Source organism: Gossypium arboreum, chromosome 10, assembly GCF_025698485.1.
Source record: "Gossypium arboreum isolate Shixiya-1 chromosome 10, ASM2569848v2, whole genome shotgun sequence".
Classification (NCBI taxonomy): domain Eukaryota; kingdom Viridiplantae; phylum Streptophyta; class Magnoliopsida; order Malvales; family Malvaceae; genus Gossypium; species Gossypium arboreum.
The window spans coordinates 11983251-11996568 of NC_069079.1; the positions used below are offsets into that span (position 1 = coordinate 11983251).

The window sequence follows — 13318 nt, forward strand, 5'->3', positions numbered from 1 at the left end:
TACACGGCATAGAACACAAGCGTGTGTCTTGGCCGTGTGAAACCTGCACCTTAATGTTTTGCAAGTCAGAGAGTTACACGAGCTGGGGACATAGCAGTGTGACCTATTTCATACACCACACGGCCTAGGACATGGTTGTGTCACTTGACTGTGTGAGCCACACGACCTATCCACACGGGCGTATGACCCCTGTTTATGAGAGAAATTGTGAAATTTTAGAAAAAATTCCTGAGTTCTTGATTTAGTCCCGACTTGATTCCAACGTTTATAATGGGCCTCGAGGGTCACTAGTTTCATAAATGAATAGTATTTAACATGAATTATCTGTAGTTATTCTGTAAAATTTGATAATACTCTGTAACCCTGTTTCGGTGACCGATACGGGTTAGGGTTGTTACACGGCTTAAAGTACGGGCATGTCATAGGGTCACACGAGCGTGTCCCTTGGCCACACGGGCGTGTGTGCCCTGCACTTAGGAAAAATTTTGAATTTTCGCGAAAAATTCTCAGAGAACCCAAATTAGTCCCGATTTGTTTCTAATACATATTTAAAATCTTCAGGAACTATATAAGGGACAATATGATTAATTTATTAAGTGTATGCTAATTGATTTGTATTATGTTCGTATTTAATTTGAAAAGTTCGGTAATGCTCTGTAACCCTGTTCTGGCGACAGATAAGGGTTAGGGGCTGTTGCACCATGTGCAACCTATGAAACTAGTGCCTCCTCCCAAGAGCTAAAAGAACTCCTTGCCTAATACTTATAGGATACCCTCTCCTCCTATCTTGTTGCTCAATCTCCCTAACTAGCAATCACTATTGCCACTGCTACCACTACCACTCCTTTAAACCAAGCCTTTTAGCAACGACCTTCTGGGTCCTAGAAACAAGTTTTTAAGGATGCAGGAGAAAGTGCAACGTCTAAAGAGTAATTTTTGTAATGGGAGCGGCACTTCAAGAAGCAACAAGAGCATCAACAACTCCTAGATCAACGGAATGCTCAAAATGAGTGATATGCTTGTCGTGATAAGTTTTAAAAATTTATAATTAACCGTTCTTGAAACTAACTATTATCACGATGAAGCAAGTGTACCTATCAAACAGTAGTATAGCTTTAGCAAGATCGGATTGTCAAACCCAAAGGAACCAAGAGTACTAGTAATTACTTTCTTTTTATTATCTAGCCTAAAAATTAAAGGATTTGTTTATCTAAACTAATTAACTAAAATAAGGGTGCACAGAGAGAAAATTGGGGAAAAGCTTTTGGGAAAACTCGATTGATTAAGACAATATCCAATGAAAAATCCACCTAGACTTCACTTGTTATTTGACTCTGAATCAGACGATTTATTCATTTGACTTGATCCGTAGAAATCCGTAAGTTATATTATTATCTCTCTTGAGACTAATAAAGCCTAACCCTAGGTTGATTAATTGAAATCTCTTTCTAATTAACACCCTAGTGTTGCATTAACTAGATCTATGGACTCCTTTATTAGGTTTCACCCTAATCCGGCAAAATCTTATCACCCTATCTCTAGGCATGCAATCAACTCCGCTTAATTACGACCAATTTACTCTTAGACAGGGACTTTTGCTCCTCTAAATAAGCGCATTAACTTGAATCAATATCCTGGAATATTAAAACAAGAATTAAGAACACATAATTAAGAACAAATCAAATATTTATCATACAATTCAGATAATAATAATAAGATCCATCTTAGGTTTTATTCCCCTTATGTATTTAGGGGATTTAATTCATAATTATGATAGAAAACATCTCAAAAGAATAAAGATAACAAAACATAAAGAAAACCCAAAACTCCTGAAGGAAATTTGAAGAGAGATCTTCAATCTTGACGATGAATCCGGCTTCTAAGATGGATCAATTGGCTTTCCTTGAGTAATTCCTTGCCTCCTACTCTGTGTGTGTCTTCTAATCCTCTTCTAGTGTGTTTAAATAGGCTTTAGAATGCCTAACAACCCTAAATAGTGCCATTTTCCGAATAGAATTAGACTTGGGCTCAACAAGGACACACCCGTGTGACACGCCCGTGTGCGATTTCTTCAATCTATGTTTAAGGCTGTTAAATAGGCATGGGCGTGTGGTCTACCCGTGTGAGGAAGTCCATGCCGTGTTGATTTCCCACGTTGGCCCATTTTCTTTATTTTCGGCCCGTTTCTCATTCCTTTTACTCTCCTGTGCTCACCTAAGTATAAAACATGAAATTAAAGAATTAGGAGCATCGAATTCACCAAATCTAAGGAGAAATCATCCATAAATGTGCTAAGCATGGGATATAAATATGTATAAATTACGGTTTATCATAGCTAAACTCTGAATAGCCGTGAAGTCCCCAAGAAAAACAATTTGATTCATCCAAACAATGAGGCCCAATCCATCATTTGTAGAGATCTTAAGCATCTCCACCCCAATTACCCACCCATTAATAATAATCAACCAGCTACTTCGCAGGAAACTCATGTTGACAATGTTTCTTTGGAAGAGCATATGAAGGTCCTTGAAATGGAAGTGTTATAAGAAGTAAAAAGTGTCAAAACAGACAAAGCTTCTTAGAGTTGCTCCAATGAGCCTCTTGCCCCACACTTGTTAACCTTTAACCTCTCAACTTCCTTCAAGTTCCCCGAGGTTTCTTATAGTGGAGTAAGGAACCTGGAGGACAACCTAGCATATTACAATAATCATATGAATATCATAAGTGGCTTTGACGTGATCAAATGCAATATCTTCTCTATCACTCTTTCTTACACTGCCCGGGAGTGGTATTTGTCCATTCCGAAGGATCTATCCGCTTTTTTGATTAATTGGTCAAGTTGTTCATCAACTAGTTCCTAACCAACAATACATTGCAGTAATTCCTTCTTATCTTATGTTCATCCACCATCTATTTGTAGAATATATTGATTTTTTTTTATATTCTTCATGTTCGTTTTACAATTCATATTTTGAGTTTGAGATTGACCTAATAATGTTATCAGTAATTTCAAACTTACATTCTCCTTAAAAGTATGATATCTCCTAACTACATTCAACACTTGTTAATTAAACTTTATATTGATTTAATTCAACTGTAATATATATTACTCATAAACACTAACAAAATTGATTTTTTTTTTTTTTTTTTTTTTATATTTCGAACCTTTAACTCGATCTGACCCTACAGATGCATAATCACCGTTTAACGGAACCCATCAGGAACACTGAAACGAGGGTGCGGGGCGGAAATTAAAATTCGCATGTTGGATTGACTATAGGATCGAAAACCCCAAACCCTGACCTCAACCCTCACTGCCTCATTCACTGTCTAATTACTAAAAACGCCAAAACCCACCCCTCCAAAACCCTTTCCCTCCCATTCCTCTCTCTGCTTTTACTTCACCACCTTCTCCTTCAACTGATTCAACTCTCAAGGATCTAAAACCCTTAATAAACCCTCATTCTGCAGCTATGCCTTCAGGTAATTCCCTCACTCTTTCTTTCTTTTTATAATGTATCTCGGTTTTAAACTTGGGTTAATCCAAATCAGTCATGCTCTTCAAATAAAAAAAAAACTGCTTTCATTTGGCGTTTAGAGTTCAATGTTTCGGTTTTTTTTTCTCTTTTGGTGTTCTTGAATTCAACTAGCTATTAAGTTTCTAGGTCTTGTCTGTTTGATACCCAGATATTGTTGGTTTGGATGTTCTATGTAGGTATCATAGATCTGCCAAGTTTTAAGATTTTGAGATTCCTTTCTTTTTTTCTTTTTTCTTTTTTGAGAAATTGGAGAGATAAAAAATGTGGGTCGTATCAGCGTGTGCTTATGTTTGTGCTTGAACTTTGAACTGAATTTTGTTCCCAAATAGAGTCTCATTCAGGTTTTGCTGGGAATAGTATTTTTAGAATGGTTTTAAGGCATCTGTTTGCTTGGCTTGTTTTTATTATCATTACTATTGTTGTTGTTATTATTATTTTTGAGCTAATTGGAGATGCAAGTTAGTTTGTATGAATTTACTCAATCTCTGAGTTGTAGTTGCAGGGACTTTGTGTGAAATTCATAGTACAGCAAGTGAAATTTCTAGAAGGGGGACAGAAGTCAATACAGAAAATTCTGATTTACATGTTACATTATACAAGAAGAGAAAGATATCTGCAATTTCTGATTTTTTCCCACATGTTATGAGAAGGATAGAGGAGTCTTTACCCAGTTTACATTCCCCTGATTATTATATGGAGCCTTGCTTGGAAGATATGGTAAGAATGGAACGCTTGGAACCTGGTTATTGCAGCCATGTTCCGGATTTTGTGGTTGGGAGATCTGGTTATGGGTGTGTAAAATTTTTTGGGAAAACTGATGTTAGAGGGTTGGATTTAGATCAAATTGTGAAATTCCATAGGCATGAGGTAATTGTCTATGAAGATGAAAGCAATAAGCCCATGGTTGGTCAAGGCCTTAACAAAACTGCCGAGGTAACTTTGAAACTTCAGATTGAAAATTTAGGCTTGGAAAAGCAGGAAGTAGATAGTATTGTTAAGAAATTAAGACAGAGTATGCGGAATCAAGGGGCACACTTCATTGCATTTGACCCTGCTAATGGTGAATGGAAATTCTTGGTTGACCATTTTAGCAGATTCGGGTTGAGTGAAGATGACGAGGAAGATATTATAATGGATGACGCAACAGGGGCTATACAAGATCCTGGGGTAATGAATGGTGGTGGGAATCCTGAGATTGATGAAGATATGCAACTGGATACTAATGGACCACTGCTTTCTCATTCTCTTCCTGCCCATCTTGGGCTGGACCCTGTTAAGATGAGAGAAATGAGGATGTTGATGTTTCCTGTTGAGGAAGAAGAGGACATTGAGGATTTTAGAGGAACAGGTTCTAATCAGAAGCAGGCCTTTGCTAAAGAATATATAAGGTCCTCTTTGCATAACTCTAGCCAGAGGATGCCCAATAGGACTAGCCCACCTGTTGTACGGAAAACCCCAGTTGCTTTGCTTGAGTACAACTCTGGTACTTTTGATTCAAGCTCATCTGGAACTGTTCTGATGACACAAGAAAATAAGGGTTTGCCACTGAAGACAACAAAAAGGGAAGGTTTCAAGTTGGACATCAAACAAGAGACACCTGTCACTGGAAGCCATTCTCACAATATAGTTGATGCAGCATTGTTCATGGGTAGGTCATTTCGTGTAGGTTGGGGGCCAAGTGGCATTCTTGTGCACTCTGGTGCACCTGTAGGTAGTAATGATGGCCAAAGAGTATTATCTTCTGTAATCAATGTAGAAAAAGTGGCAATTGATAAGGTAGTTAGAGATGAAAATAGCAAAGTAAAGAAAGAACTTGTTGACTTTGCTTTTGATGCTCCATTGAATCTTCATAAAGCTCTAAATTATGAAGAAAAAGAAGTGGATGTTGGGTCCTTTCAGCTGAAGCTTCTGAAGGTTGTTTCTAATCGCTTAGAGCTTTCTGGCATTTGTAGGAGCTATATTGACATTATTGAGAGGCAGTTGGAGGTTCCTGGTTTATCTTCTTCTGCTCGCTTGGTTTTGATGCATCAAGTGATGGTGTGGGAATTGATTAAAGTTCTTTTCTCAGAGAGGGAAAATACTGGTCAACTGAAATCTATGGCTGCTGATAATGAGGAAGATATGATGCAAGATATCAAGGAAGGTCCTCCAGAAGTAGACCTGGAAGCACTTCCTCTTATTAGGAGAGCCGAGTTTAGTTGTTGGCTGCAAGAAAGTGTATGTCACCGTGTACAAGAAGAAGTAAGCTCTGTGAACGATTCAGGTTACTTGGAACACTTATTCTTTCTCTTGACTGGGCGACAACTTGATGCAGCTGTAGAGCTGGCAGCTTCTAAAGGAGATGTTAGATTGGCTTGTTTACTAAGCCAGGCTGGTGGACCAACAGTTAATCGTTCTGATGTTTCAAGACAGCTTGATATTTGGAGAATTAATGGTCTGGACTTCAATTTCATCGAGAAGGACAGGATTCGGCTTTATGAGTTGCTTGCTGGCAATATTCATGGTGCTTTGCATGGTATTAAGATTGACTGGAAGAGATTCCTAGGATTGTTAATGTGGTATCACCTACCTTCAGATACTGCTTTGCCTGTTGTGTTTCGAACTTATCAGCACCTTCTTGATGGTGGAAAAGCTCCGTTTCCTGTTCCAATTTATATTGATGAAGGACCAGTTGAAGAGAATGCAAATTTGAGCAGAGTGGAAAGATTTGATCTTTCATACTATCTTATGCTTCTGCATGCCAGTGAAGAGAGTCAACTATGTTCTCTGAAGGCAATGTTTAGCACCTTCTCTTCAACACATGATCCCCTTGACTACCATATGATCTGGCATCAGCGAGCAATCTTGGAAGCTGTTGGTGCTTTCCATTCTAATGATCTTCAATCACTTGACATGGGACTTGTATCCCAGTTACTATGTCAGGAGCAGTGTCACTGGGCTATCTATGTAGCCCTTCACATGCCCTACCGTGATGATTATCCTTACCTTCAAGCTGCTCTTATTAGGGAAATTCTGTTCCAATATTGTGAAACTTGGAGTTCACAAGAATCACAGCGCCGATTTATTGAGGAATTGGGTATTCCTTTGCAGTGGTTGCATGAAGCTATGGTATGTTTTCTGTTTCTAGATGATTTTTTCTAGTTTTGTGTATCTGAAGCCTTTGTATTTTACTACTTGTTGGTCCAGCATGAGTGTCATTCCATGCTAACATTTGGAGCTTTGCTGGTACATTAGATGCTCAATTTGGGTTAGATCCATCATTAATTTAGATTATGGGCATAATGGCAGAATATCAGCATCCTGGTTAGGTGGAATCTTTAAATCTCATACTTTGTTTTTTAAATGAATTCCTTTCCATGTTGACTTTGCCCTGCCACATGCTTGTATTTGTACCTGTGTCCATTTGGGGATATGGGAATGTATGTTTATGATAAGAGAGAAAGAGCTATGAAAGGTTGGGTGGAATCTTTAAATATCATATTTTTTTTCTTTTCAAGATTAACTCCTTTTAAATTACTAACAATCTGGATCTGTCCTGCTGTATGCTTGTCACTGTATCTCTGTCTATGAGTGGATGTATGATGTGAGAGAGAGCTCCTAAAGATTCTTTGGAATTCAAGTGTTGATTTCCAATTAAGAAAATTTCCCTCTTATGATGCAGGCAGTTTATTACAATTACCATGGGGATTTGCCAAGGGCTCTTGAGCACTTTCTGGAATGTGAAAATTGGCAAAAGGCTCATTCTATTTTCATGACTTCAGTTGCTCATGAATTGTTCTTGTCTGGTATGATCTTATTGCAAATTAAGTAATTCATACGTGCCATAATCCTGTTATTGTTTTTCTTTTCTAATGCCTCATTGATGTGACTTGAAACCAAATTCAAGGTCTCCCCCTTTCCCCCTTTTCTCTTCCTCTGAACATTAAAAAAATCAATGTATAAAATTTATAGTACATAAAAACTGATGTTAATGCGACCTACCAAATTTATATGGTTAAGACCTCAAAGGAATTGTGTATTATGGATATGGTGAAACACAATATAGCATAGCAGGACAGAATCACCTAGGACTCATTTTTTCTCTACATACAAGCTACCTCTTTCCTACCTTTAAAATTTTCCATTTAGCACTGTAAAACATTTACTGAAAGAAAGTCTAGATGCTACTGGAAAGGTGATGTTTGAAGGGGAAAAGAGCTTATTCTTGAAAACTTGAGAATGCTATTTAAGCTATACAATCTAGGGGGTTTAGCAATTCATTCTATGAATTTTCTGTTCGTATTGATGTATTTGAGAGCATAAAATCCCATGCCCATGCATGGATGTATTTCATCACATTGGAGGTGGGTGGCTCACTTAACTCACTATTTTCAGACTCAGAGTCATGTAGTTATAGATGCTGATTACTACTAACTTCTAGGGTCAATCTTAGTTGTTTAAATTTGTTTCTAATGCCTCATTGATGTGACTTGAAACCAAATTCAGCCCCTTTCCCCCTTTTCTCTTCCTCTGAACATTAAAAAAAACAACATATAAAATTTATAGTACATAAAAACTGATGTTGATGCGACCTACCAAATTTATATGGTTAAGACCTCAAAGTAATTGTGTATTATGGATATGGTGAAACACAATATAGCATAACGGGACAGAATCACCTAGGAATCCTTTTTTCTCTACATACAAGCTACCTCTTTCCCACCTTTAATATTTTCCATTTAGCCTTGTAAAACATTTACTGAAAGAAAGTCTAGATGCTACTGGAAAGATGATATTTGAAGGGGAAAAGAGCTTATTCTTGAAAACTTGAGAATGCTATTTAAGCTATACAATCAAGGGGGTTTAGCAATTCGTTCTATGAATTTTCTGTTCGTATTGATGTATTTGAGAGCATAAAATCCCATGTCCATGCATGGATGTACTTCATCACATTGGAGGTGGGTGGCTCACTTAACTCGCTATTTTCAGACTCAGAGTCGTGTAGTTATAGGTGCTGATTACTACTAACTTCTAGGGTCAATCTTAGTTGTTTAAATTGGTTTCATTAACCTTTTTTTTGGATATTCATGCTGGATTGAAGAATGTAATGCACAATTTTGGGTCACTGTAATAATTGATAAGTCTCAATACCATTGGTATAGTTAATCCAAGTCTTATTTTCTCTTCAATGCAGCCAAGGACTCAGAGGTATGGAGGATTGCCACATCCATGGAGAACCACAAGTCTGAAATTGAAAATTGGGATTTGGGAGCTGGAATATATATTTCATTCTATGTGCTAAGAAGTTCATTCCAGGACGATAACAATACTATGGCTGAACTTGTAAGAAACTCGTGAAAATTTTCAAGGCCATAGAATCTAGATCTGAATATAAGCTAAAGTTTGTTGGATGCTTCATTTATTGGTGAACCATATCATTCCTGTTATTGTGAACACAGCTTCTTGGTTATGGGGTTGTGCTGAGTGCAGTCCTTACCTTGAGTCATGTTTTCCCTACTAAACTAGTTAATGGGGTGGCCACTATATGCGAAGTGTAGCAAGTCTAAAATACATGACTCTCCTTCAAATTTATGCCATAGGAACAAGAATGGATCTGCCTAGTTAAACCTAGGTTGCAGAGGCATTACCTTCATTTGCCCGAAGGGACTGGTGCGGTAGTGCTGCATGGTCTGTTTTAGGGGTTGGGGTGGGGGGTGAATTGTGAGTAATGGCTGTGGCTCACATACTCTTTTACCTTTGTTGCTTTTGGAAGAATTCGCTTGAAAGCTGCTTTACTGTTCTGTTAACATAAATTATGGTTGAAATGCTTAAAGCTTGTGAGCTCAAAGAATATATTCTAATTGTGTGTCTCTGTGATTAAATCATGAGTTATTTTTCAACATTTGGAACTGGCTGGGATAACGATGATGCCGTTTTTTTCGTGATTTTATTTGTTCCACATCTCCCTATTAGACTTGTAATAGATTAAGCAATTGCACCCATAAGCTGTTGTTTTGTGAAATATCAGCGAACTTTATTTATTTCCTTTTAGAAGTGATGCTGGTGAACTTTTCAGGGTTCCCTCGACAGCAAAAATGCAGCTTGTAGAGACTTTCTTGGCTGTTTGAATGAGTCCTCAGCAGTTTGGGGTGGCAGGTTACATGTTGATGCTAGGTATTTTTGTTAATCTCTTTTATGAGTTTTAGTAATAAAAAAAATAGATTGATTGATCGTAACTGAATATAGAATGGAAATGATCACATGTCTAAGTTTTAATACAAAATTTCAGTTTGTGATGGCATTAAGTTTGACTGGTATTGACCAACATGAAAACACAAGGGGACTAGAACTAAACTAATAGTAGATACAGACAAGCTTAAGGAATTATTCCATCCATTTTAATCTTCCTGTAATTAAAAGAGGTGCAAACGGAGAGACTCAGTTTTGTATTATAATTGCACAATTGTGAAATTGTTAACTAGGTTAGCTATTAAATGGACTAAAGTGTAAGCTGTGGTGTCGGAATTATCTGTCTGGGCTGGCTAATCCATATAAATACGTTCCTTTTTAATATATCCTGAAATAAAATGATATCTCCTGGTAGCTAGCTTATGTCTGCATAACAAGTTTTCATAATTTCAGCTTATTTCCCTCTTTTTTTTCCCCTTTTTTGGTGATATGTTATAGCTTATTCACATCTTCAATGGAAATTTGACACCAAAGCCTTCTTGTTCTTTGCCTTTCACATCTTCTCGTTAGCTGTAGTATGAAATTTGTCAAGTACCTAATCACAGAAGTGGGAAAATTATGAAGCTTAAATGATATTGAATTAATGTTCCTGCGATTGTCAGCTCATTTCATTGGAGCCCTTTCTTTTCATGGCTACTAAAATGATGTGCTATGGAATATGTTGGGTAAAAAAGGGTTTAGTCATTGATATGTAGTTGTTGTACTGTTTCTATTTTTCCATATTTGCATGAATTTTGGTGTAAAGCAGATAGAAGTTACTATTTATCAACTTGAGAGCAACGTCTCCGATGCTTTCATCTGAGCTACAGCTCTAATAGAATCTGGTTTTTGGCATCAGTTAGTTGCTTTATGTGCCAGCTTACATCAATTAACTAGCTTGGTGGGTAGTGATTGGATATATGTGATGGTGCAGGGTAGCATATTCAAAGATGGCGGATGAGGTATGCAATTTGTTGCTTTCAGATACAAGCGGAAGTCGAACGCATGATGAACAGTTAAGCTGCTATTATACGGTGTTCAGTGCTCCCATTCCGGAAGACCTTCATTCGAGTCATTTACAGGATGCAGTTGCAGTTTTCACTTTCCAGCTTTCAGAAGTGTTGAGCTAAGGCTGTTCCTGCTCCTGTTGTTGCTGATTTGGGATTAGTTTGGGTTGGGTGCACGTTGTTGTAACAGTTGGGCGTTAATTTCGTATCAGACTTCAAATTCAAATTCCCAACTGTCAAGTTAATAGATATAATTGCACCCGTAATATAAATTTTTATCTGAAAAAAATTATGCCCCTTTATTTTTCTTGTCTTTGTGTGTTATAATTGCCTTCAAGAGGGTAAAAAATAGTATAACATATTAATTATTATGTTATTGGTGTTAAAAAAATCTTTAATTAAGCAATATTTTTGGAATGAAAGCAAATACTAGAATCTGATGATCACGCAAGTGGACATTGATATTAGTAGATTTATTTTTAAAATTTGTACATAAAAAATATTTGTAATTATTAAATAAATGGGATTAACTCATAAATAAACTTGATAAATACATTTCATTATTGAGCAAATCAGATTAGCACCAAAATTCATGTAACACCAAGTATGAGTAAGCTATAATTGTGTTACAACATCAATATATTTTAATCAAAGGGACACCCACCTTCTAGTTTTAAATGCAAAATATTTAATCAATTTAAGAATAAGAAATACCAACGACGAGATAGCCTTTCACCATACTCAAATTCACAAACATAGGAAGGCTCGCCCAAAGTGTATCAGGTGGAATGTGCAATTATGGAGGAATACAGCAATGCACATCCACAACTTGGAAGTTATTCCATCCCAATTTACTACTACAACTAATATTGGCATGAAATACATTTGTGTTTTAATAAAGAAATACAAACACATGGTCTCGCCACTTAAACCTGATTTTAAAAGTGATCCTTAATTGGGTTACAATATATGTTTGTGATGATTTTTAAAAATGTTCAAACTGCAGGGGAGGCTTATTAAAAATAAAAAATCCTTGGATCACTTACTCTAGTCTAACCTTCTTCCATATCTTTCTCATATTTTCTTTGTTTCTCTCAATTTTTTCTTCTTTCTTAGGCATAACCTTAATCTAATAATCAAGTTTTTTTTAGTTCAAAATATTAAAAATGAAATTTGCTTTAGCTTAAAAGCCGAATTTCAAGTCAAAAAATTGGGTTTATCTCAAACTCAAGCTTCTTATTGCTTAGTCTCAACTCAGCTCAAGAATACATCAAAACACAATCTCAACAAGGAATTATTGTATGTAAAACCTAAATAAGATAAAACCAACCAACTTTTGCCTTGATCACTAGGGATGGATGCATTTCATAGTACAAGACGTCAAACTTTATTCAAAATAACAACAGACATGAACAGGACAAAAGCTACATTGAGACAGAACTATGCTTGTAACTTAGCAACGTACAACGGTGGGTTTGTAGTCAAATACAATGACCTTGTCCAAGCTGGGGAGAAACAGATTTGCAAACTCCACGTGAGCAGGATGAGCTATATACTCAGCAATCCCCTCTGTGCTTTCAAATGTGGATTCAAACACATGAGTGAACCCTTGATGCAGGTTCTCAATACTAACATCCTTCCCCCTGTCATCATGGAATTGATTTTGCCCAAAGGCAGGATCAGAAATGGGTTGTTTTCCTACTGTTTTGTAAATCAACACATGAAGATTGAAGCCTATGGGTTATCAAATTACAACTAGAAAAAGGGCTAGTATTTTCATTTAAAATATCCATCAGTTTTAAGCCTCAAACTAAAACCACGGATCCATCACCAAGAAGTGGATCTCAAAATTACTTATATATAATGATACCCAGATCTAAAAGAAAAGAAAGGTATGAATGAAGCAAAAAAGGGATAACATACCAGTGGAAAGCTTTCATGGGGTGAATGAGATTAACAAGATTGGCATAGCCTTTGATGAGTTCCTCAATCTTCTCAGGTGGGATTTCATCTTTGAACTTTGCTAACAATATGTGCTTCACTACTCCTTTTGCTTCCTCCATCAGTCTCACTTCTCTCAACGCCAATCAGCTATTTTGACAGACATAACTGGGCTACCAATTTGAAACCCAATAAAAATAGGTTTTTATATAAAACTAACCCAAACAAATTAATTAATTACGTTTTGATAAAATAGGTAAATAACTTAAAATCTACCATAAAAGTTGGTATAGTAAAAGTGTTTGGCGCTATCAATATGCCATGTCAGCAATTAAAAAATTAATTTTTTGGTAGAACTATTTAAAATGGCGCCACCTATATAAATACTAAAAAAAATTGTGATTTTTAAAAAAATTAGGGGCTTTAAATAAATTTTTCTTTTTCTGATGGAGCCAAATAATTTGGCGCCACTAAATTCCAACCTCTTTCTACTTTTTATTTTCTTTATTTGTTTATTATTTATTTTATAATATTTTATGTATATTTTTTGGTAGAGCCATTTAAAATGGCTCTACCAAGATTTTTTAATTTATTTTTTGTATTTAATTTTTTAAAATAATATTT

General features: G+C 36.3%; 2 protein-coding genes across 3 annotated transcripts; one reads left to right on the forward strand and one right to left on the reverse strand.

Moving 5' to 3' along the window:
* Positions 1-3166: 3166 nt before the first annotated feature.
* On the forward strand, positions 3167-11180 carry LOC108489450 (nuclear pore complex protein NUP96). 2 transcript variants are annotated; one of them, XM_017794008.2, is made up of 6 exons: positions 3167-3483; positions 4036-6647; positions 7201-7324; positions 8713-8861; positions 9595-9692; positions 10681-11180. In XM_017794008.2, exons 1-6 carry the CDS (start codon positions 3474-3476, stop codon positions 10874-10876), a joined length of 3189 nt encoding a protein of 1062 aa, XP_017649497.1. In that variant the 5' UTR covers positions 3167-3473; the 3' UTR covers positions 10877-11180. The 2 variants fall into 2 exon arrangements, with proteins under 2 accessions (XP_017649497.1, XP_017649498.1); XM_017794009.2 differs by having other exon boundaries at positions 4042-6647.
* Positions 11181-11968: 788 nt separating this feature from the next.
* On the reverse strand, positions 11969-12902 carry LOC108488368 (stress-response A/B barrel domain-containing protein HS1). Its single transcript, XM_017792649.2, has 2 exons — positions 12677-12902; positions 11969-12396 (listed from the first exon to the last, which is right to left on the reverse strand). The coding sequence occupies exons 1-2, from the start codon at positions 12814-12816 to the stop codon at positions 12207-12209; spliced, it is 330 nt and encodes a 109-aa protein (XP_017648138.1). The 5' UTR covers positions 12817-12902; the 3' UTR covers positions 11969-12206.
* Positions 12903-13318: the final 416 nt, after the last annotated feature.

Excerpts from the sequence above, each read along its gene's own strand:
- LOC108489450 (XM_017794008.2), top strand. Across the intron at positions 7,325-8,712 it reads TCATGAATTGTTCTTGTCTG|CCAAGGACTCAGAGGTATGG; the intron begins GTATGATCTTAT and ends TCTTCAATGCAG. Across the intron at positions 8,862-9,594 it reads ACAATACTATGGCTGAACTT|GGTTCCCTCGACAGCAAAAA; the intron begins GTAAGAAACTCG and ends TGAACTTTTCAG.
- LOC108488368 (XM_017792649.2), bottom strand. The coding sequence starts at position 12,816 with ATGGAGGAAGCAAAAGGAGTAGTGAAGCACATATTGTTAGCAAAGTTC. Across the intron at positions 12,397-12,676 it reads CCCATGAAAGCTTTCCACTG|GGGGAAGGATGTTAGTATTG; the intron begins GTATGTTATCCC and ends CCATGATGACAG.